The 25,735-nt window shown below is 39.9% G+C and overlaps 1 protein-coding gene across 3 annotated transcripts in view; it reads left to right on the plus strand.

Annotated features, from left to right (window-relative positions):
- The window catches only part of CHM (CHM Rab escort protein), a 150,633-nt gene that overhangs the window by 111,849 nt on the left and 13,049 nt on the right, over positions 1 to 25,735 (plus strand). For all 3 annotated transcript variants that reach the window (XM_073360879.1, XM_073360881.1, XM_073360882.2), the window contains 4 exons: positions 1,882 to 1,986; positions 4,483 to 4,546; positions 7,220 to 7,316; positions 24,517 to 24,615. In XM_073360879.1, coding sequence (XP_073216980.1) covers positions 1,882 to 1,986; positions 4,483 to 4,546; positions 7,220 to 7,316; positions 24,517 to 24,615 — 365 coding nt within the window. The remainder of the gene's footprint in view (positions 1 to 1,881; positions 1,987 to 4,482; positions 4,547 to 7,219; positions 7,317 to 24,516; positions 24,616 to 25,735) is intronic.

A 25,735-nucleotide genomic window follows, 5' to 3' on the forward strand; every position in this document is an offset into this window, starting at 1 on the left:
GTACCCATGTGTGGAACACGGATAGCGACGACACATCTCAAAAACCCTCCAGTTATGGGTACATAAGCGCCAGATCCTTTTTCTCTGCTTATATAATATCTCAATAAAATAGCTAAACTTCAGTGCATATTCCCCACCATTTTAGCTTTCTGCGCTAGTATTCTTGTTACATATTTTGGGTTTTGGACTCCATCATCAGCCTTGATAAATAAAGAAACATGACTTTGTTGCATTATACTTTACAAATAGATATGAAGGATTATTATAGCCTCAGATATTGCCAGACAATAGTACCAACAATTTTTTTATATAGATAGCAGCTTTTTTTACTTAGTAAATGAGTGAAGAATAACACCAATGACATTTCCTAGAAAATAACTAGTATGGAAGTATTTTGCAAAAAGGTAGTTAGAGCATATTTCGTAGAGGCTGAATCTGTGTTGTGCCTTCCAAGAGATCCCAGGTCTTAGTTGTAAATTATTATTTAATTTTTCATTATTTTTATATTATAGTGGCATCTACACGCCACAGTCAAGATCAAAACTTATAGTGCTAGGCTATGAACATGTTCATAGTAAGGGACAGTCTGAATTGTCATACCGCTTAATTCTTTCCATCTTTTTCTGGGTGGCAGGCACTTCGCACTTCGGGTGCTGTGCAGAGTAGATACACTGCAGGCTCCTGTAGCATAGCTATAAATAGCAGTGTAAATGACAAGGCAGTGCTTAGATGATTAAAGGCATGCCAAACCTTAGGGTGTATACCTTACGTGCCCCAGCAGTGCCTCTCACGTCTATACTGCTATTTTTAGCAGCGTAGTATCCTGCTGCTTCCCCCCACAAGAACCTTTCACTGCTGCATGTACACACCACAGTGTAGACCCAGCCTGCTTGTTACTGCAGCGTTTAGCTCCACGTATCCTGGTGCTGTTTACCTTGAGCGGCTCTGGGGTGGCAGCAGTGCGCAGCGGGGCTCAGGCAGGCTCCCTGCATGCCTGCCCGCCCACCTACCCACCCTGGCCCCACGCCGCTCCCAGAAGCGGCCGGCACCATGTCCCTGAGGCCACAGGGACGTGGTGCCGGCTGCTTCCGGGAGTGGCGCAGGGCCCGCGGTGCCACAGGAGTGGCAATCCTGCAGGCCGGATCCAAAGCCCTGACGGGCTGGATCCGGCCCACGGGTCGTAGTTTGCCCACCCCTTTCTTAGAACAACACAATCAATACAACTAAAGAGTTAAATCACAAATGCTTGGTAGAATCATAGACAGTATGGCCAGAAAAGATCACTTGGATCACTCAGTTTATCTTATAACCCCACATTTCTCAAGACTACTCCCTTACAACAGTCAAAATAACTTTCTTTCTAACTTGTCATTAAAGCTTTATTATTACAGTAACCTTGTCTTTGCTTTGATAAAGGGTACCAATGGAAAACATACCGTGGTGATACAGATTTGGACTCGCGGTAGGAGTAGGAACTGGAAGTTCCTTATAGGAAATCATTCTAAGTTTCACTTTTTCAGTTGTCACTATCTGCAGTTGTCATGAAGAGGGTTAGCAATGTGGATGTAATACATGATTTTTGTTTGTGAAATCATTATCTAATGCTCTAATACTATTTTCGGTATAATTTAGAACAAAGAATTGCATGCACTACAGAACATGTTTTCTCTTTTCTTGGAAGGTCTTGTTATAAATTATCAGATTTGTGTTAAGGAGTCATTTCTAGCTATTTGTAGGTAAAATACATAGCATTTATTACTAATTGTTGGAAACTCAGTTGAATTCCTCAAATAATGTTCAACTTCATGAGCCTAACGAATTACTTATAAAAATTATATTATGAAATTAATCTCTTCCTATTGTGTCATGCTTCTTTTACAGATGTAAAGCACTCATCGATCATTTTGGGCAAAGAATAAGTGCTAACTATTTTGTGGTGGAAGACAGTTACCTTTCAGAGAAAACATGCACAAATGTGTGCTACAGGTAATTAGTGAGCAAGAAGCATAGTAAGTGCTATTTTTTAAAACCTCCAATATATAAAATACATTGCAAATGAAACTTCACAACTTGACGCAGAGGTCAGCCTCATGGTAATATAGCCTAATCCTGTGTTGTTTTTTTTCTCTTATGTGTACATATTATAGAGGACACTATGCACCCTATATTTAGCTCCCCTCGTATTTTCATTATACATTTTTTTTTCTGAAGGGTTTTTATTGAAGAACTCTTAACATTTCTGTTCATGCAGCAGGAATTTAGTATTTGTTAGGGGGATATTAATTGGTTTAGAGAGGTGCCTGTTGTTCAGATTTGGATGAGTGTTGAACATCATCACTTTTTTCCATGTTGCTGATCAGAGTTCATTACTGGCTTCTTGTCAGACCTCCGCTAAACCCCCCCCCCCCCCCCAAAAAAAAAAAAAGTTCTCTTAGCCTTGCACGTATACTGCCTTTGTGTATTCAGTCCGTTCCAGATGGGGTACAGGCAAAATGTATCAGGTACAATATCGAATTATTGACACCAATCAGTAGGGGAATTAAGACTTGAGTTCATGATCTCCTGCTTCCCAGCCCAGTGCACCATTCTTTAGGCTGGAGTCTTTGCTAGAATATTTTGCACATATAAATTGCTATAAAAATGCTAAGTACGAGACTTGATTAAAAAAATTCTGTTGTACAGGAAATACCAATATTTTGACATTTGTTTTCATCTCAGGTTTGTTTGAGGTTTGTTTGTTTGTTTGAGTTTTGTCTCTATGTCCAGCTGAGCTGTCATGATGTTTCATGGGAATTGTAGTTCCAGGTCTCTGATGCCCCCATTCTCCTTTGTGGGTCTTGTTCCCTGGCCAAACTATATCTCACAATATGTGCTGTCGTCTCTCCTTGTGGTCAAGCTGCCATCATGCTTCACTTTTTGTTTCAATTTTCCCAATGGAAAATTCTGTCAAAAAACTGTATTTCCCTGGGCAAAATTACAATGTAGACTGAACCCTGTTTTCTGGAGGGGAGATATTTGACAGTTTTTGACCAGCCCTGCTAAGAACTCTGGAAAATCAGGCCATATGTATCTCAAATTGGGCACATAATTTTTGACATACCCCAAATTAGTGGAGATTTTTTGCAAATTCTGGCTTTAATTTCCCTATGGATCAGTTTTCCATTTGTGAAACCTCTCCCAATCTCATACAGGTGTGAAGATATGTGCGTTAGGCTCACATATTACAGTACTTAGTACTATAGGAAAGGAGATGAGAAAAATAATTGCCCTTTGTTTCATGCAGCATTTGGATGGTGTACAGTAAATAAGGAATGGGGGCATGCTTTGAGTCTGACAATAAATATTAAATACCTCATTCCCTGAGCACCATCTATCCTGTGCAGTGATGTCTATCTCTGTATTTGTGTACAGACACGTGTTTGTTCATAGCGGGAAAACTTGCTTTTCAAATTGAAAAAGTGATTGACAACATAGCTTGAGGCAGTAGTGCCCACCTGGGGTCACTCTTCCAATCCAAACACCAATAGTTTTCTCTACAAACTTAAAAACGTCAGTGTTTGTTGTTACTTCCTTTTTTAGGTTTTTTTTTGCCCTAAATACGTTGTAGATGCAGTTGCTGTTTTTCCTTTTGAGATTTTTCTTGTTTAGCTCGCATCTTCATATGATGCTGGCAGCCAGTAGGAGAACTGTAGCCTTGCTGGTAATGATTGTTGCATCGTTTCCCTCCCTCCCCCCCAAAAAAAATTCTGTCACAACATTGTTTCGTGGAACCTTTTGGTGCTCCTGGTGTAGTGTTTAAAAGTAACATTATTCTTGTACCATTTTTGCTTTAAGTACCATGGCTTTTGTTGCTGACCAGCCTGACCAAGTAGCACAAGAGCCAGGAAGCTTGACCCAGATGCTGCAGAAAGGGCAATAAATTGAAATGTCTCAAATATACAGTTTTTAGGCATTGAATATGATTCATCGAGGCCATGTGATTCTTGATGAGTTGCATGTTTCTAAAATTAAAAATGTTTTATTACTCGATCATTTCATTTTTCCCACTGAATGGATATGAAATGTGTCAGTAATATAGGTGCTTGTGCATAAAAATATAAAATTGCCTCAAAATGCTATTTATTTTGTAACCAGAATGTTATAGAATCTCTGAAATGTAGAGTTCTATATTATTATTCTGGTTACAAAACATTTTTATTCATTTAATAGAAGCTGAAGCCCTGGTCTTGCAGCCTTTTACTCACATTAGTGCTTTTATTTTGGTAATGACTATAATGCATTAATTGAGGTTGTAGAAGTGGGCCTACTTCGTAACATGAAATATGTAATTAATGATGTGTAATCATGATAGCTTATATTTAAGTAACAAAAATAATTTGCCACAGTGGTAATATTATAACTAAATTATTTTCAGAAGGCCAGAATCCAAATAGCTATGTTTTCTCTTTTGTGAAGTACCATAATTGCTTTATTTAATTGCAGGCAGATCTCCAGAGCAGTGCTCATTACAGATCAATCCGTACTAAAGACAGATTCAGACCAGCAGGTATATATCAATTCTGAATTTATAATCTCTTTAAAGAGTTGTATATGATCAAATTAAACTTCTGTGAAGAATTAATTTGTATTTTTGCTTCTATTTGAATCTAGCTTTCCAGTTAATTGGTTCTATTGATATTGTCTTAATCCCATTTTTCCTCCTTAAAGTAGCAAATTAAATGTAAAATCGGTTAAAATTGAAAACTACGAGCTAGCAATGGGACTGGCATATTTCTGTGTTTGTTGCTAGTCACACTCTGACACCTTTTGTTAGTAGTCTGAGAGAGACTAAGAATTGAATCAGAATTGAGACTAAACAGCAAGCTTATCCCTACGAGAGGTTCCTCTAGGCCAGGAGTGGTGTTTATTTGTGGAGCTGTTTGAGGAAGTTTGCATAGTCCTTGGCACTGTTAATCTGGTGCCTTTCATGATCTGTTCACTCAGGGTATATTTACACTGCAGTTAAGTACTCGCAGATAGCCTTTGCCTGCTGACTTGGACTTGCAGGGCTCAGGCTGCAGGGCTGTTTGATTGCAGTGCAGACATTTGAGCTTGGGCTGTAGTCCAAGATCTAGGACCCTCCCACCTCGCAGGGTCCTAGAGCCTGAACGTCTACACTGCACTTGAATAGCTCCTCAGCCTGAGCCCTGTGAGCCAGAGTCAGCCATAGGTTTTTAATTGCGGTGTAGACATACCCTTAATGTTTAAGGGAAAAAAAATTTTAAATAGCATAATATATTTAGTTTAAATCCGATGCTGTATACTAGTGCTTCTCTGCCCATAAAGCGCAACTTGCAGCCCATAGAGTGCAACTTGGTCACCTGGGATGCTCACTGAATCAAATCCCAAGGGTTGAAGCAAAATTGGTAGAACCATGTAGCTAGGACCCAATGGAAGGCAGAAAGGAGTGATTTTCTCCCTCCTCCATCCTGCTGCTCCTCTGTTCCCAAATCTAATCACAGTGCAGCCTTTAGCTCACCTGTACTGTGGTCAGCTCTGGGGAAGGTGAAGCACAATTCTAGAAGCTGTGGAGCCAGCTTCACAGTCTCTTGCAGCAGCCCTGCCCAGAGTTAAGTGTTACATAAGTGGAATATAGGAAAGAAGAGAAGCATCCACAACAGCCAGTTATCACTTCCAATCACAGGAACATAGGTATTAGACCCAGGTCCACAGAGTCCAGTATCTTATTTGTGACAGCAGCCAGCACCAAATCCTGCATAGGAAAGTGAAAGAGAACCTGCAGTAGACAGATGTGGGATAATCTGTCCCTCAGGGAAGTCTCATTCTAATCCATAATAATGACTGGCCATGAAGCATGAAGGTTTCTTTATATCCCTTCCAAAACTTTTAAATGTTGACTATTATAACTCTAATATTTTTATTAGAACAATAGAGGACTGTATATTTATATGGATAAGTACTTTGTGGAATTTACTGCCAATCTGTCTACTGTGTGGTTAAAACATTTCCTTTATCCTCCAATTAAGTTAAATGTCCACATGTTCTTCTGTTATGAGAAGGGGAGAATAAAAGTTTCTATCATTTTTCTCTACATCATTCATTTTGTGTGCATGTTATTTTATAGACTCCCAGTTCTTCCAACTCCTCTCAAAACGAAAACAGCTGCCTACATAGAATCGAGACTCCACTAGACAATTGACTTCCCCACTTATTTCCATCCTCATGAACCAATGGCAGTTTCCAAATTCAAAGGGTTGTGTTTATGTCAGTTGTGGCAAGAAAATACTTAGGTTAGTTGGATTCCATGTGGGAAAAGGTTAAGAACCATTTTTCTAAAAATGGCTACAGTGTAGATTTTTTTATTATTGTACATCTTCTCCTGCAGACCTTACTAGCAAAAGTAGTCTTTGGCACGATACATGTGAGTAAGGTTAAGGTTGATCTCATAGATTTCTTTCTGAAAGGAGCTTTAAGAGTACACCAGAAAATAAAACTAAATGAAAGTTGTATTAAGTGTCGCCAATTACTTTTTACCTTAACTGGGAATTGCCTTGATTTTGTGGGATGTCTGATCCTTCATGTTACTCTACTTTAACAGACTTGTTTATGAATTTTTAAAGCAGTGCATAAAAGGAAATAAATCTGTCCTGTACAGTGTGTATGGGAGTTGACAACAGCTTCTCTGGAGCTTTCTAAGCCTATTGCATAAATACATATTTATGGGGTTGATAGATTGCATACTTATTTACCCACTAGTCTGTAACAGCTCTTTCTGTAACCATATAAATACTCCAGTATGAACTTCTTAAAACTTATTTGTGGGACTCGGATCAAGCTATCTTATTTTAGAAAATACGGTTATTTTGAAAGTTGGTAGTCAATAACAGCATCAGGTTTGAATAAGAATTTGCAAGTGTATATTTAATGTTAAAATATGTAATATATATTCAAGATTGTATGTTGTGTATATATTAAAGAAATAGTTATATATGATAATATCAATATTAGGTGTTTTTTTGTTTTTTTTTACTTTTTTGGGTGCTTGAAGATTTTTGTTCCCACTTTGATACCTTGTGGCAGTAGGCATTTTTATATAGGTAGTCAATAGTCTGTTAACAGTGTGACAAGTTTCACCATTATAATGTAGAATAATGAAATAAAGATCAAATTGCTGCTTTGGATAATTTGATATTCAGAATTTTCTATTCCTTTCTGTTAGATTTCCATTTTGACAGTGCCACCAGTGGAACGAGGGCAGCCAGCAGTTCGAATCATTGAGTTGTGTTCTTCAACCATGACGTGCATGAGAAACACCTGTAAGTACAGAATAGTTGTAGTTTGACTGCTTTTTCTTTTGCTTCCATCAGTTATGAAAACAAATTGTTAAAATGTTTGAATCATTCTTCTGTTGTACAATTATCAGATTCCTGCTTGAGCAAAATAATCTAGAATATCTCACTGCTGTCAATAGGAAAGAGAAATAATTCCACTCACCCGTATCTTATTCCAGTACCTTGTACCTAGTATTTCATGGGCTTTTGTGGGCTGCTTTTAGTTATCTAAAAAGATATATTTGAAAAACTCAGGTACCAGAATTGTTTATGTAAACTCTTGCTATAATAAAAAGAAAAGGAGTACTTGTGGCACCTTAGAGACTAACCAATTTATTTGAGCATGAGCTTTCGTGAGCTACAGCTCACTTCATCAGATGTTTACCGTGGAAACTGCAGCAGACTTTATATACACACAGAAATCATGAAACAATACCTCCTCCCACCCCACTGTCCTGCTGGTAATAGCTTATCTAAAGTGATCAACAGGTGGGACATTTCCAGCACAAATCCAGGTTTTCTCACCCTCCACCCCCCCACACAAATTCACTCTCCTGCTGGTGCTAGCCCATCCAAAGTGACAACTCTTTACATAATCAAGTCGGGCTATCACTTTAGATAAGCTATTACCAGCAGGACAGTGGGGTGGGAGGAGGTATTGTTTCATGATTTCTGTGTGTATATAAAGTCTGCTGCAGTTTCCACGGTAAACATCTGATGAAGTGAGCTGTAGCTCACGAAAGCTCATGCTCAAATAAATTGGTTAGTCTCTAAGGTGCCACAAGTACTCCTTTTCTTTTTGCGAATACAGACTAACACGGCTGTTCCTCTGAAACCTGTCATTATGCAAGGCACTGCATTTAGCCGTATGGAGTGGAAATCTATCAACTGCATGAAGAAACTTGTACAGATACAGACAGACATCATCTTCCTTTCCAAATGCAAACAGATGGACATCGTACCAAAAGGACTGAAGGTCAAAAATCCATTACAATCTACATACCACACAGACTATGCTGACAGCTTGTGCCTCACGCTCTCAAAGAAACTGCGGAATCACCTGATCAAGATCCTCTACAGCAAACAGGGAAAGATTAAGAATGAGCTCTCAAAAATGGATACTCTCATAAAGAACCAACCTTCCACACAAACTTCCTCGTGGCTGGATTTTACTAAAACTAGACAAGCCATTTACAACGCACACTTTGCTTCTCTACAAAAGAAAAAAGACACTAAACTTTCTAAACTACTACATGCTACAAGGGGCCACAGCAATGGTTCCCTCACCCCACCTAGCAATATTGTTAACCTATCCAACTATACTCTCAGCCCAGCAGAAGCAGCTGTTCTATCTCGGGGCCTCTCCTTCTGCCCCTCCACCCCCACGAACATGATACAGTTCTGTGGTGACCTAGAATCCTATTTTCGACGTCTCCGTCTCAAGGAATATTTCCAAAATACCTCTGAACAACATACTAATCCACAGAGGTCTCCCTGCCAACACTACAGAAAGAGGGATTCTAGATGGACTCCTCCTGAAGGTCGAAACAGCAGACTGGACTTCTACATAGAGTGCTTCCGCCGACGTGCACGGGCTGAAATTGTGGAAAAGCAGCATCACTTGCCCCATAACCTCAGCCATGCGGAACGCAATGCCATCCACAGCCTCAGAAACAACTCTGACATCATAATCAAAAAGGCTGACAAAGGAGGTGCTGTTGTCATCATGAATAGGTCGGAATATGAACAAGAGGCTGCTCGGCAGCTCTCCAACACGAGTTTCTACAAGCCATTACCCTATGATCCCACTGAGAGTTACCAAAAGCAACTACAGCATTTGCTCAAGAAACTTCCTGAAAAAGCACAAGATCAAATCCGCACAGACACACCCCTGGAACCCCGACCTGGGATATTCTATCTACTACCCAAGATCCATAAACCTGGAAATCCTGGGCGCCCCATCATCTCAGGCATTGGCACCCTGACAGCAGGATTGTCTGGCTATGTAGACTCCCTCCTCAGGCCCTACGCTACCAGCACTCCCAGCTACCTTCGAGACACCACTGACTTCCTGAGGAAACTTCAATCCATCGGTGATCTTCCTGATAACACCATCCTGGCTACTATGGATGTAGAAGCCCTCTACACCAACATTCCACACAAAGATGGACTACAAGCCGTCAAGAACACTATCCCCGATAATGTCACGGCTAACCTGGTGACTGAACTTTGTGACTTTGTCCTTACCCATAACTATTTCACATTTGGGGACAATGTATACCTTCAGATCAGCGGCACTGCTATGGGTACCCGCATGGCCCCACAGTATGCCAACATTTTTATGGCTGATTTAGAACAACGCTTCCTCAGCTCTCGTCCCCTAAAGCCCCTACTCTACTTGCGCTATATTGATGACATCTTCATCATCTGGACCCATGGAAAAGAAGCCCTTGAGGAATTCCACCATGATTTCAACAATTTCCATCCCACCACCAACCTCAGCCTGGTCCAGTCCACACAAGAGATCCACTTCCTGGACACTACAGTGCTAATAAACAATGGCCACATAAACACCACCCTATACCGTAAACCTACTGACCGCTATTCCTACCTGCATGCCTCCAGCTTTCACCCTGACCACACCACACGATCCATCGTCTACAGCCAAGCTCTGCGATACAACCGCATTTGCTCCAACCCCTCAGACAGAGACAAACACCTACAAGATCTCTGTCAAGCTTTCTTACAACTACAATACCCACCTGCAGAAGTAAAGAAACAGATTGATAGAGCCAGAAGAGTTCCCAGAAGTTACCTACTACAGGACAGGCCTAACAAAGAAAATAACAGAACGCCACTAGCCGTCACCTTCAGCCCCCAACTAAAACCCCTCCAACGCATTATTAAGGATCTACAACCTATCCTAAAGGATGACCCAACACTCTCACAAGTCTTGGGAGACAGGCCAGTCCTTGCCTACAGACAGCCCCGCAACCTGAAGCAAATACTCACCAACAACCACATACCACACAACAGAACCACTAACCCAGGAACTTATCCTTGCAACAAAACCCGTTGCCAATTGTGCCCACATATCTATTCAGGGGACACCATCACAGGGCCTAATAACATCAGCCACACTATCAGAGGCTCGTTCACCTGCACATCCACCAATGTGATCTATGCCATCATGTGCCAGCAATGCCCCTCTGCCATGTACATTGGTCAAACTGGACAGTCTCTACGTAAAAGAATAAATGGACACAAATCAGATGTCAAGAATTATAACATTCATAAACCAGTCGGAGAACACTTCAATCTCTCTGGTCACGCAATCACAGACATGAAGGTCGCTATCTTAAAACAAAAAAACTTCAAATCCAGACTCCAGCGAGAAACTGCTGAATTGGAATTCATTTGCAAATTGGATACTATTAATTTAGGCTTAAATAGAGACTGGGAGTGGCTAAGTCATTATGCAAGGTAGCCTGTTTCCTCTTGTTTTTTCCTACCCCCCCCCCCAGATGTTCTGGTTTAACTTGGATTTAAACCTGGAGAATGGTCAGTTTAGATGAGCTATTACCAGCAGGAGAGTGAGTTTGTGTGTGTATGGGGGTGGGGGGGATGTGAGAGAACCTTGATCTATGCAGGAAATAGCCCGACTTGATTATGTAAAGAGTTGTCACTTTGGATGGGCTAGCACCAGCAGGAGAGTGAATTTGTGTGGGGGGGTGGAGGGTGAGAAAACCTGGATTTGTGCTGGAAATGTCCCACCTGTTGATCACTTTAGATAAGCTATTACCAGCAGGACAGTGGGGTGGGAGGAGGTATTGTTTCATGATTTCTGTGTGTATATAAAGTCTGCTGCAGTTTCCACGGTAAACATCTGATGAAGTGAGCTGTAGCTCACGAAAGCTCATGCTCAAATAAATTGGTTAGTCTCTAAGGTGCCACAAGTACTCCTTTTCTTTTTGCGAATACAGACTAACACGGCTGTTCCTCTGAAACCTGTCATTATGCAAGGCACTGCATTTAGCCGTATGGAGTGGAAATCTATCAACTGCATGAAGAAACTTGTACAGATACAGACAGACATCATCTTCCTTTCCAAATGCAAACAGATGGACATCGTACCAAAAGGACTGAAGGTCAAAAATCCATTACAATCTACATACCACACAGACTATGCTGACAGCTTGTGCCTCACGCTCTCAAAGAAACTGCGGAATCACCTGATCAAGATCCTCTACAGCAAACAGGGAAAGATTAAGAATGAGCTCTCAAAAATGGATACTCTCATAAAGAACCAACCTTCCACACAAACTTCCTCGTGGCTGGATTTTACTAAAACTAGACAAGCCATTTACAACGCACACTTTGCTTCTCTACAAAAGAAAAAAGACACTAAACTTTCTAAACTACTACATGCTACAAGGGGCCACAGCAATGGTTCCCTCACCCCACCTAGCAATATTGTTAACCTATCCAACTATACTCTCAGCCCAGCAGAAGCAGCTGTTCTATCTCGGGGCCTCTCCTTCTGCCCCTCCACCCCCACGAACATGATACAGTTCTGTGGTGACCTAGAATCCTATTTTCGACGTCTCCGTCTCAAGGAATATTTCCAAAATACCTCTGAACAACATACTAATCCACAGAGGTCTCCCTGCCAACACTACAGAAAGAGGGATTCTAGATGGACTCCTCCTGAAGGTCGAAACAGCAGACTGGACTTCTACATAGAGTGCTTCCGCCGACGTGCACGGGCTGAAATTGTGGAAAAGCAGCATCACTTGCCCCATAACCTCAGCCATGCGGAACGCAATGCCATCCACAGCCTCAGAAACAACTCTGACATCATAATCAAAAAGGCTGACAAAGGAGGTGCTGTTGTCATCATGAATAGGTCGGAATATGAACAAGAGGCTGCTCGGCAGCTCTCCAACACGAGTTTCTACAAGCCATTACCCTATGATCCCACTGAGAGTTACCAAAAGCAACTACAGCATTTGCTCAAGAAACTTCCTGAAAAAGCACAAGATCAAATCCGCACAGACACACCCCTGGAACCCCGACCTGGGATATTCTATCTACTACCCAAGATCCATAAACCTGGAAATCCTGGGCGCCCCATCATCTCAGGCATTGGCACCCTGACAGCAGGATTGTCTGGCTATGTAGACTCCCTCCTCAGGCCCTACGCTACCAGCACTCCCAGCTACCTTCGAGACACCACTGACTTCCTGAGGAAACTTCAATCCATCGGTGATCTTCCTGATAACACCATCCTGGCTACTATGGATGTAGAAGCCCTCTACACCAACATTCCACACAAAGATGGACTACAAGCCGTCAAGAACACTATCCCCGATAATGTCACGGCTAACCTGGTGACTGAACTTTGTGACTTTGTCCTTACCCATAACTATTTCACATTTGGGGACAATGTATACCTTCAGATCAGCGGCACTGCTATGGGTACCCGCATGGCCCCACAGTATGCCAACATTTTTATGGCTGATTTAGAACAACGCTTCCTCAGCTCTCGTCCCCTAAAGCCCCTACTCTACTTGCGCTATATTGATGACATCTTCATCATCTGGACCCATGGAAAAGAAGCCCTTGAGGAATTCCACCATGATTTCAACAATTTCCATCCCACCACCAACCTCAGCCTGGTCCAGTCCACACAAGAGATCCACTTCCTGGACACTACAGTGCTAATAAACAATGGCCACATAAACACCACCCTATACCGTAAACCTACTGACCGCTATTCCTACCTGCATGCCTCCAGCTTTCACCCTGACCACACCACACGATCCATCGTCTACAGCCAAGCTCTGCGATACAACCGCATTTGCTCCAACCCCTCAGACAGAGACAAACACCTACAAGATCTCTGTCAAGCTTTCTTACAACTACAATACCCACCTGCAGAAGTAAAGAAACAGATTGATAGAGCCAGAAGAGTTCCCAGAAGTTACCTACTACAGGACAGGCCTAACAAAGAAAATAACAGAACGCCACTAGCCGTCACCTTCAGCCCCCAACTAAAACCCCTCCAACGCATTATTAAGGATCTACAACCTATCCTAAAGGATGACCCAACACTCTCACAAGTCTTGGGAGACAGGCCAGTCCTTGCCTACAGACAGCCCCGCAACCTGAAGCAAATACTCACCAACAACCACATACCACACAACAGAACCACTAACCCAGGAACTTATCCTTGCAACAAAACCCGTTGCCAATTGTGCCCACATATCTATTCAGGGGACACCATCACAGGGCCTAATAACATCAGCCACACTATCAGAGGCTCGTTCACCTGCACATCCACCAATGTGATCTATGCCATCATGTGCCAGCAATGCCCCTCTGCCATGTACATTGGTCAAACTGGACAGTCTCTACGTAAAAGAATAAATGGACACAAATCAGATGTCAAGAATTATAACATTCATAAACCAGTCGGAGAACACTTCAATCTCTCTGGTCACGCAATCACAGACATGAAGGTCGCTATCTTAAAACAAAAAAACTTCAAATCCAGACTCCAGCGAGAAACTGCTGAATTGGAATTCATTTGCAAATTGGATACTATTAATTTAGGCTTAAATAGAGACTGGGAGTGGCTAAGTCATTATGCAAGGTAGCCTGTTTCCTCTTGTTTTTTCCTACCCCCCCCCCAGATGTTCTGGTTTAACTTGGATTTAAACCTGGAGAATGGTCAGTTTAGATGAGCTATTACCAGCAGGAGAGTGAGTTTGTGTGTGTATGGGGGTGGGGGGGATGTGAGAGAACCTTGATCTATGCAGGAAATAGCCCGACTTGATTATGTAAAGAGTTGTCACTTTGGATGGGCTAGCACCAGCAGGAGAGTGAATTTGTGTGGGGGGGTGGAGGGTGAGAAAACCTGGATTTGTGCTGGAAATGTCCCACCTGTTGATCACTTTAGATAAGCTATTACCAGCAGGACAGTGGGGTGGGAGGAGGTATTGTTTCATGATTTCTGTGTGTATATAAAGTCTGCTGCAGTTTCCACGGTAAACATCTGATGAAGTGAGCTGTAGCTCACGAAAGCTCATGCTCAAATAAATTGGTTAGTCTCTAAGGTGCCACAAGTACTCCTTTTCTTTTTGCGAATACAGACTAACACGGCTGTTCCTCTGAAACCTGTCTTGCTATAATGCTCCTTATTTCCAGAAGAGTCCCTGGGGAGAGCAGAGCAGGCAGGTATAGTTCTCACATCCAGTTGCAGTTAGGACCACATATTGTTTTATCCCATTTAACTAACAAAATGTAGTGTAGTACATTATAGTGTATTTTCTGCTACAGAAAATACTCAAGACCAAATCTTGTCTTCTGACTCATATAATTACTATCACTAAGTTTGATGTCACTGATGGTGTGTGAATAAGGCAAGCAGGATTTTGCCTCGACGGTTTAATTATAAAATAGTGCTTGCCTATTTCTTTAACACAGTTAGTGAAAATATTCTACTTTTATGTACTAGGAGATTTTAAAAGTAAATTACAATATTTAAAATGTTGCATGACTACTTCATGATATAAAGATGTTCCCAAAATCCCCCTTTTCCTAACTTTTCTTTTTCTCTCTCAGAAATATCAGGTCCTGAATGGAGATGGCTGAAAAAAGGGAATCCCCTTCTAAGGAAAAATTTTGCTTTTTTTTAAAATTGTCCCATATTGGGATGAAATGCCAAAAATGTGAATTTTTTTCATGGAAGGGAATTAAAAAAAAAAATCCATTTCAGAAGCATCAAAATGGAATTTTGCGGCTTGCCGGTTGCCCACTGAGAAGGCTGTCATCAAATTACTTGTTAAATTGTGAGAGCCTTCCAGCCTGACTGCCAGAGGAGCAGAGCTCCCTGGTATTTAGCTTGCCCCCGCAGCTTCAGGAGACAGAGCCCAGGTGCTCTGCCTCTCTGTCCCCGGAGCTGTGTGAGGCAGAGAGTACTGGCAGAAAGTAAAACTGAAAAAAGCTTTTTCAGAATGGCAGCCAGGAAGGCATCACTTTGATTTTTACTGAGGGAAAATCAAACTTGTGGATAAAACCTGAAATTTTTTTAAGGAAAATTTCAGTTTTGCAAAAAGGGCATCCTTAATAGGGTAATCGTTCCGATGCAAACTGTTCAACAAGCTCTAGTCCTGACTTTTGTTTTGTAACCAGCCTTTACTAGGCCAGTGTTCTGGGGTAATGCATCTGCAATTCCTGCTCCCCAAGTGGCACAACAGCCAGCTAGCACTGCTGTAAATGTGGCCAGGTTTGGCCAAAGATGGGACATGGTCAGGGTGTGTTGATTCAGCTTTTGCCACTGATGCAGCTCGGGAGCTCCTTTTGCAACTTAGTTGTCCTCCACTAATGGGCACCCACCACCACCAAGGAATGGTGTAATGTAAATACCATTGCATACTCCAGCACTTGGTAATTTATTGAGGGTACAGCTGCTGTCACCGATTCAGTGAAAGTCACTAATTAGCTCTCTGACCTACTGTGCTCCCAATTGGAGTTGGGAGAGCCGCATTTCAATTTCAGCCTGAAGCTATGATGTAACTTTCAAGGTGCTAAATTATTGCCAAAGTCCTCTGTCAAATGAGAAAGTCAGAACCTGATATTTCTGAGTTAACAAATAAGATGAGAAAAAATGAGGAAAAATTTTGGGGGCATCTTTCCATTGTAAAGGGGGCAGTTGAACTATAAAAACAATACAAGTTTATCTTTAGTAGAATAATGGATCTGTTTGTTTGCCACTTTAGACTTACACACTGTTATTAAAACTCAATAACAAATAGTTAGGTTTAGTCTCCAGAGATGTGTGTGCATTACAATTAAAACTTGGAAGAAAATTTTTAAGAATTAAGCACCCTGGACCCTTGATTTTAAATCTGAAACTGCTTCCGGTAGCCTCTTCTGACTCATCTAAGCAATCCTCCAGCAAAATAGGAAGACCAGACATGAAATTCAGTGCTTCTTCATACATCATAAAGATGCAAGGAATGGCACAAGTGTAACTTTTTTTCCCTTTTAGATTATCTTTAAGCCTAACAACATAAATCCCATCCTATACTGCAATATGTTGTACTCTACACAGGATTACAAATATTTCATTTCATAAGCACAGCTTTTCAGCATAAGTAGCAAATATACTTAGGAGGAGGGATTTTATTCACAGAATATTTTGGAAACAATCTTTGTTGTTTTTTAAATATGTGGTCCTGTTGATCTCCATCTGTTTCCTTTATTCCTTTGTATACTGTGCAATTAATATAATTCTATTCGATTTATTTTCATATATACAATTAATCCAGCATAACAAACTTCCTTCTGTCAGTCAATAAAGCACTAATCATCTGAATCTCATCTGTCACCTCTTTTTGGAGTTTGTTCTTGAAAGGACAAATTGCTATGGCAAAAATATTGTGTCCAGCACATAGTTTTTCTCTTAGTAGCTAAAGATTGCAGCTCCAATATTAGATAATAGGATTTTTCATCATAATAACATTATAAAGGAAATGAGATTTTTATCAGAATTTTATTGCTATATTAAATATTTCTGCATTAGCCTTTAATTTTTTTATATATGTGTGTGAGTTAAATGACTAGAAGGGGCCTTCCAGTGTTTCCATTAAAATTTCCTATTTACAAGGGTTTATATCTGAACTGTTAACATTTGATGTGGTCTGAAAAAGTGAACAAATTGTTCCTATTGAATCTCTCAGTAATCCATTGGTCTTTTATAGATTCTGTTGTAAGGGTTTACCAGTTTGAGACCCTTCAAGGAGATAAGTAGAATGATACTGAATAATAACCAGCTCATGCACTGTAACCTACATCTGAACTCAGGTCTTCAGAAGGGAAAGGATGGTGAGCTTATCCGCTGAGCCACCTAGTCCCTTAAAACTGTTTACAGTATAGAATAAATAAAATTCATTTTAAAATCATGTTATGTATTTATACAACAGAATACTTTAGGTCAGTTGTGTTGCTAATGCTCATTCATTTAAATGATAGATTTTTTGCCTTGGTTTCTTCAATATATTATGAAACACAACAGGAAGTCAAACCTAGAAACCATTTAATGTTCAGAGTGGGGTATAAACCCACATGCAAGCAATATTCTAAATTGAGCTAAAATCTAGCACAAGAGCATGATGGAATCTTAAACCATTTCCTCCATCTCTCCCCTCCATATTACTTCCACTTCACACAGGATTTCTTTAGCTTTTCCTCAGAATGTACTTGTTTTGATGGATTTAAATTGCACACTTTGATACTTTACTTATTTTGTTCTTATACTCAATTAGTGATAAACTGGTAATTTTTTTTATCAGAGTGTTGAAATAACGTGGTGGCATTTGGGTAGAGCTAAATTCTAGTAGCAGAGCACATTTCATAAATCTCTTATTTTATTTTTACATCATTATCTGTAAATGGGTTTTAACCTGACTGATTTCTCCCTCAAACAATTACTTAAGATAAGTATACAAATATATCTAGTCTTTGATCATAGTGCATAAATGACAGGCACATAATCGGTATTGCCAGCTGAGTGGAACCAAACTCCTTCACTTGCCCTAAAAATTGAGACTGTAATGATGAAATCATGAACTAAACTCATCGTTCTTCCTACTAGAAGAATTACTTGAAGACAAATGTTGGCAACCACTGTAACTAATGCAGTTATACCTGAGTAAATCAAACATAATCAAAATGTATACTGATGAGACTTCATGACTCATAACCATAACCTCAAAGGTAATAAAAATGATTTTATAGAAAGTAAATGATGTGAACTTCAGTGATTTATAGCTGGGGGGTTTTTTTAGAAAAATTAATTGTATTACAACATTTGAGATAGTAAAACATTTTAGTTAAAGTTGCAAGATGACTTTCATTGTCACCACATGTTTTAATTTACTTTGTGATATAGTGTCTTTTGGGGCTGAAAGATTCCATTCTTGGTTGAGCCAAAGGATACATTATTTTTTTATATTCAAGAAAATGTTGGGTTTTTTGGTTTTTGTTACCCAAGAAAAGATGTACTTTTTTTTTTAAAACTCTCATTGACTTCGGTGGGGCTATGAGTTCACTGAAAATGTTTTTGATACACTTGTAAATGAAATAACTTAAGTTTAATGCTGTCCTGGACTGCAGCCTTAAAAAAAAAAAAAAGTGCCATGAGTGTTTTTTAAAAAACTGTTTAAAATTACAAAGCTGTATACAGATGTCTTAAAATAAGGTTTGTGTATGTGCAGTAGCATTTTTATTCAATTTTAAGTAATTGCCTTTCGCACTGTTTGATCAAAATTGTATGTAATGTATAGTGACATGAGAATGGTAAGTCGAAAACCTATTCGGTTTGAGTTGAAAATCTGTGGAGATGCTCACAGCACAGTTGTGCATCTCCACAGTGCTGCAACTAGCATTTTCCTTTCCACCTGCTCCCTATCCTACCTTGAGAAAAATTGTCCTGTCCTCTGATGAAACTGGGAGGGCAAAAGGGCCAGAAAATACTGTGTGGTTGAGAGTTCGAGGTAACTATCCACTTGGGTAGGAAGAATTGGAGATAGTGAACAGAGTGCATATCCTCTCCATCCATTGCTGCAAAAGTCTTGTACCACTAAAAGGCTTCCAGTCATAACAACACTGCTTCTTTGAGAACTGTGTGATCCATGAGTTGCCCTGTAACTGCTTACCAGTGGAGGGGTCCGGTCCAGCAGGAGCTAATGCTTGCTTCAAGATCTTTAATACTGAACAGAGATCTGTGGAGTCCAATAGGGACAATATAGTACAATGCCTGGCTCCATCCAAAAAGAAGACCCTGGGGAGCAGAGCAAGAGACCACATAGCTGCCCCATGGGAGATCAGTGAAAAAATCCAGCCCTTTTTTCATAAACAAATATCCAGCAACCAAGAAAATTAAATGCTAAACCTATATTCATACAGTAAGGTTGCAAATTTGATCACACGCAGGAAGTGTATAGTTTTGTGTTCAGTAGCAAGATTGACTCGCCCATACAGTATGTAGCATTTTCTGTTTTGATTAGTTATACAGGACCATAAATATATACTTTCCACATGGGAAAAAATCTCTAACAGTCAAATCCTTCCACTATCAATGTCAGATAGCTTTCTACAGTGTATTTCTCAGAGCTTCGTACAGTCTCTTTTTTAGATACTTGAAATCTTGCTATCCCCATAGTACAGCCTTGAAAATTGTCATGAATATTTACCAGACTGCAAGCAAAATCTGTTTGTCCCCACACACCCACTTTATCATGATGATTGATGGCAACTTATGATATTTTACTCACATGTTAAAAAATGGGCAAATTTTTGCAGTGCAATATGTGATATTTAATCACATATATGTATGTATTTAGTTCTTGTAAACTTGAATCAAAAGCCAGTTCCTCTCATCCTTAACAGTTTGGTGTTCTTCTATGAATTCCCTCCTGTGACTGAAAGCACCCATGTATTCACACCCTACATACTGTTGTAATAAACTTTTGTACAAAAGATGCCTTGTGTGGTATCATTTGAAAACTAATAACTCACTTATCAATAATATCATGGTGATATGTATGTAGCAACATTATATGTAAAGTTATGAAGTCTCCCTGTGTGATGATGATAGCCCATGTTCAAAACCACCCATCTCTGACTAGGCAAAAGTTGTTAAACAGGTCTATGCTAAACAAAGGCATTTGTGTTTACCTCAATTTACATACAAGTAGTAAACAGGTCCTTGAGACAGTAGGGAGATGAGATGTCTGGAGACAAAGCACATTTGCATTTCAGCAAACACTGGTGAGAAGAAAGAACATGGAGTGTCCTTCACCACTTGACTCCATGTTGCCGCCTTTACTGTTTAGGAACCAGCCCTTTGACTCTGGCGGGAGAACCTAACCTGAGAATTTGGTCAGCCATGTTGCTGGGATCCCGTGATCAAGATTTTACCTTGAACCTAGCCTAACTTGTGAAGTTAGCTACTATGAATTTTTACCTTTGGTTTTTCTTGTAACCATTCCTGCCTTTAACACCTTATGCTTCTAGTCACTTCAAATCTATCTGTAGGTATTTAAATAAACTTGTTTTATTTTTAATCTAAACTAATCAAGTGTTTGTGTTTAAACTTGAACTGTTTGGGTAACTCCAGCTAAAATAGCAAACTGTTGATTATTGACCCTTTACATGGGCAATGAACCTTTAATTTCTGAACTGTCAGTGAGAGGGCAGGACAGTGCAGAATATATGTTTTTGGGAAAATTCAGTACTGGGAGTGTGTTGGGGTCACCCTGCAAGTAGTTACCAAAGCTGGTGAAAGCCAGTGTGTGACTAGAGTGCTGCTGGACCAGGGCTGCAGCTATACACAGACACTCAGGATGTGATCTGCATGCTGTTAGGTTGTCTGTGAGTGGGCCTGGCTGGAGCTACAGCACCAAAACATTGTGAAGCACCCAAGGTTGCAGGGCAGGTGATGACACAGCCCCTCACTTGTCTGGATTGTACCCTGAAATGTGGCACCTCAAATTTGAGTTGCCCAGAATTACTTACAATCTAAATTCCACCAGTGCCCATAAAGAGGCCTCTCTCTGATCTGTAAGTCCTCTCCATAGCCCAAAATCACTTACGAGGTGTGCAGGATACATGTCACCCTCTGTCCTTGTTGTTTCCCTAGTAATGCTCCTTCTCTATTATAGAGCCCCACTTCTCTCAGGAGATTGCCCAGGGATTGCTTACAGCTTGCTCTTAAAGAAGCAATAGAATTTCCAGACCACCTGTAAACAGGCTATCCCACTGCCTTCAGAACTCCTCTTGAAGTCTTTAAAACCTCTTGGGAGATAGTGTCCCCTCACAGAGCCTCTAAAGATAAGGAGAAAACTCTAAAGCTGGAGTTTTGAGCAAGATAGCTCAGACTCAAACCTCAGAATTAAACTTGAATTGACTTACAAAATTTTCAAACAGGCTTGTGATCGCATTTGATGCAAAGGTTATGGCAAGTTATGAGAATATATGGTGTCCCCATAGAATTGACAAAGCTCATAAGAAAAAAAATCTACAGCAAGAGCAATGATAGTAGCAAGATAAGTACAATGATCATAGACAGAAAGCTGATGGAATGATTCAGAATGACCATAGGAGTGAGACAGGGATGCACACTGTCACCAGATTTGTTCAGCTTGGTACTGGAAGAAGTAATGTCTGTGGCACTGAGATGAAACCATAAGACTCGTTATGTGGTAGGACAGTGCACAGCTTTAGATTTGCAGATGATTTTGACATCACACCATTGACCAATGAGGATTTACAGAGAATAACTGACAATGTAGATGGGAAAGCAGAAAAATTGATTGAAGAACTGCATGTAGAAGACACAAATTATAGCAACTGGAAGAAATGAGAGGTAAAATCAAACTCTGGCAAATAATTAGAACAAGTGGAAAAATTGTGTACCTTGGAGGACTGTTATCGAAGAATAAGAATTGTGAAGATGACATAAAAAGAAGTATCAGACTTATTGCTGCTGGGTTCAGAAAAGTGCAAGATCTGGAAGGATAAGACATTTCATGAAAACAAAAGTCAACATAAATGAGACAACTTTCATGCTGGTACTGTTTTTGAAATGCTGGAGTTACGAAGACAGCCAATGAACAAAAGATTTTGACTGCAGAAATGAACTGGCTCAGTGGAATACCGAAAGTTTCAAGACTGCAGAAAATAAAAATTGAAGAGATAAGAAAAAGTCTAAGGCAAGAATTAACACTGTCATAGAAAACTAAAGAAAGATCTCTGTGATGGCTTGGAGACATATCAGGAATGGACCTAGAAAGGATACCATACAGAGCAACACATGCCACTGTGCAAGGAACTAAAAGCAGAGGAATACCAGGGATGTGTTGGATAGACACAGTAAATAATGACACAGAACAAAAAGGTTTAAAGATGAATGAAGCTGGTACAAAACAGAAAGTGGTGGAAAGACTTTATTCAGCCCCATTGTTGCCATTGAACTGACAGACTGGAATCAAAGAAGATGGAAGAGATCTAATTTCACATGCTTTTGTGCTTTTAAAAAACAAACAAACAGGGTGGTGACCTCACAGGCAAGAGAATAGGATCTTCACTGAGACAAAACTTGGATAGTCACCTCAGCTCTGAGAGTATTGTCTGCAATGTCTTTTGCATGGCTATTCTCAATTGGGGGGCCATTAGGAGTACAAAATCAAACAAAGACCTACATAAAATCTACTTTAAAATAGATTTTCCCTCGCAGCATCTTTCAGGAGTGATATTTCACCTGACTAAGATTTGCTGTTCAATCCTGGAGGAACGGCAGCTCCATCTGTGGAATTCGGACTTGCAGACTAACATCTGATGACGTCCTTCCCAAATATTCTGTTGGTAATCTCTTTGGGAAGCATAGGGACAAAGCAGTCATTGAAGTCATGGACAAGGGGAAATAGGTCTTGTTTAAAGTGTTGGCTAGCAAGTGTTTTCAAATATAACCTGACGCAATAGTTTAGACAGAACATTATGTAGATACTTAAAAAGAACCTGTTGGGGGTGTGAGCTCTTCTGAAAATCCGGTCCAAAATTATTGGGTTGTGAATATATTTTTGTTGACATCAGTTACTCTAAAAGTTGAAAACTCTGACACAGATCTTTTTACTGGAAGTTTCAGTAAGCTTCAGATGCATGTTCTGATCCATCCTCCACTTTTACAAGCTGGTGTGATGTATTTTTCGTAACTGGAGCAACACCATAGTTGACATTGTGTACAAGTATTTGCATCACTTTTTCTTGTTGCTGCTTTTTTTATGTGGCCACATCCTGATATTGGAAGCCTTTTCTGTAGGTGTAAAATCTCTTCTCTATATCTACCCCATGAATGTCAAATGATATTCTGCTCTCCCAATATACACAGAGAATTTACTGACATGAACATGACATCTGTGAATGTAAACAGGACAGATTACAGTGCACAGATATGTCACATAATCTGAGAGGGAATTTGCCTCTAAAATTAATATTGGCTTCTTTTGGAATGGACAGTGTTTCATGTGCTAGGTAATAATTTGAAAGGACTCCAAGATCATAAAACGAAAGTGGTCTTTTTTTTTTTTTAAAGAGGATAGTTTACAGAGGTGCTGCAACTTGTGGTAGAGTTCTAGCCTTCTATGCAGGCTGATTTGTCTGGTGCCTCTTGCAAGCTCTTTCCTCCTGTAGCCTGTGCTCCTCCCTTCAAACTCCCTGCAGGTTGCTACAGACAGAACTCTTAAGACAATTCTGGATATTAAACTATTATATCAGAAACATATTTAAAGTTGTTTGTCTGCAACTTCCACTCATGCTGGTAAGACTGTTACTCAAGAGGCAAGTTAAACCTATTACAGGCAGTGCTGGGCTAATGATTGTAGTCCCACCTCTTTGTTCAACATGTGACTGAGCTACACATACACCTGCATAGTGAACTACTATCTCGGTATTGCTTTGTTAAGAAAATGATCCAATAGTTTTAAGTTCAGTGTTGAATGGAAACATTGCCTTGGGCTTTAGATTAAATTGCTTGAAAACACATTCACTCTCTGAACTCCTTTTGAGGTTTTGCAGGCAGTTTGCAGGCTATTTTGTTAAGTTTAGGAAAGGGAGGAAATTGGGAGTTAAAGGCTCTCCGGTACAAATACCAATCTGTCTGAATGAAGAGCTTGAAAATTATTCATAAAGATCTAGAAAAGGAAATGTACATGTTGTGTAAGGTAGATTTTTATATGCTGTATAATTTAAGTTTTTAAAAAGCAGATATTAAATGTTTAATTGACTTGCTGTATAAGAATTGGAGAAAGCTAATTTTTTTCACTGTAAGGATCAGACGTGGATAGCAAAGTTACTGGTTCCAGTAATGTTTATAAAAATGTAGCCTACCCTCAAACAGTTTCACTTTGTTTGGGGATCTTTCTCAGAAATTTATCATTACTCTTTAAACTGAACTTCTCTGCTCCAAAAATGCAGCTCTTCTCTTAGTTGAGAGAAGTGACATCTGTTTAGAGAAGTCATTTCTTGGTGCTGGTGTTTTTTTAAAGTTTTTTAAAGTAATCAATATTTGTATGTAAGGGAGTGGTAATAATCATAATCAATCTGTTTCCTCTTCCAACAGACTTGGTCCATTTTACCTGCTCATCAACTAAAACTGCTAAAGAAGATTTAGAGCCTGTTGTACAGAAGCTGTTCTCCCTAAATGCTGAAACAGAGAGGGGTAAGAAAAATAGATGAAAAGTATTATGGAAAAATTTTACAAATATGTTTACCTTTTGAATTTTAACATTTCTTCTATAGACCATCTGAATCCACCATCAAGATGAAAACACAGTGATTTCCGCTTGGTCGGCTGTTTGGGTATCCATGTTCTAAAGTAAAGGAATGGATTCAATATATTTTTAAAAAAATGAGAGAACATAATTAGATAAAGGTCCCTTATCTCTTTCCTTGACTATGATGTAATGGTCTTGGGTAGAGCTTCAGACATGGTTTAGGTCCAGCAGTTCTGAATAAGCAGAATAAGACTGGCTATAAATGTCCAGCAATGAAGAAAGCATGGGAGGCCAGAAAGCATTTTCTGGTGTTTTCATTTCTAACAAATGTTTCCTTACATGGGAAACGTTTGTTCAAAAGCACTTAGACACTACTGCTGAAACATGAATGCAATTACCAATGCATTACTTGTATCCCATCTTTTTCTTATCCTTCCTTATTTCTTATACTGCTGCACATCATTTTAGTATTGGCACTCCCAAGATAAAATAAAATCCCAATAGGCTGACGATTTACTTTTCCAGTCTGATTCCCGAGAGCAGTCAGGGCTGTGTGCTTTTTTTGTGGTGTTCTTTTCCTTTTTCTTATCCTTCCTCTTACATTGTTTCTTGTCTTTCTCATCTTCATCTTTTTCCTCCACTTCTCCTCTTGTTTGCTGTTTGTAACTGCAGTTGTCAAACTCGAAGTTGAAGTGAATTGTACACTTCATCCTGAAGATAATGAGATTTCTAGTCACTGTTATTCCCAGTAATGAGTCCCAAAGCCTTGACCCTATTTCTGAGAAAGCCCTGGTAGATGTTTTCGTGAGCTTCGCCCTTGACATGGACAGCTTCATAGTGCCTGGGGAATTAGCTGTTGAAGAAAGTGGTTGTTGCAAAGAGAGGATTGGTCTCTGAGGTATCTTAAGCCAGTTCAATGAAGGTCCTCAAAAATCAATAGCAGAATTTTGAATTTAACCTTGTATTTTATGTGGAGGCAGTGTGGAGAGTGGAGCAGCAGGGTAAGGTACTCTTGGTGGTTGCTGTGTTCTGAAGGAATTAAAGCTTTTTTTAATGTTGGAGTAC

This window comes from Lepidochelys kempii, chromosome 9 (assembly GCF_965140285.1).
Source record: "Lepidochelys kempii isolate rLepKem1 chromosome 9, rLepKem1.hap1, whole genome shotgun sequence".
NCBI lineage: Eukaryota > Metazoa > Chordata > Testudines > Cheloniidae > Lepidochelys > Lepidochelys kempii.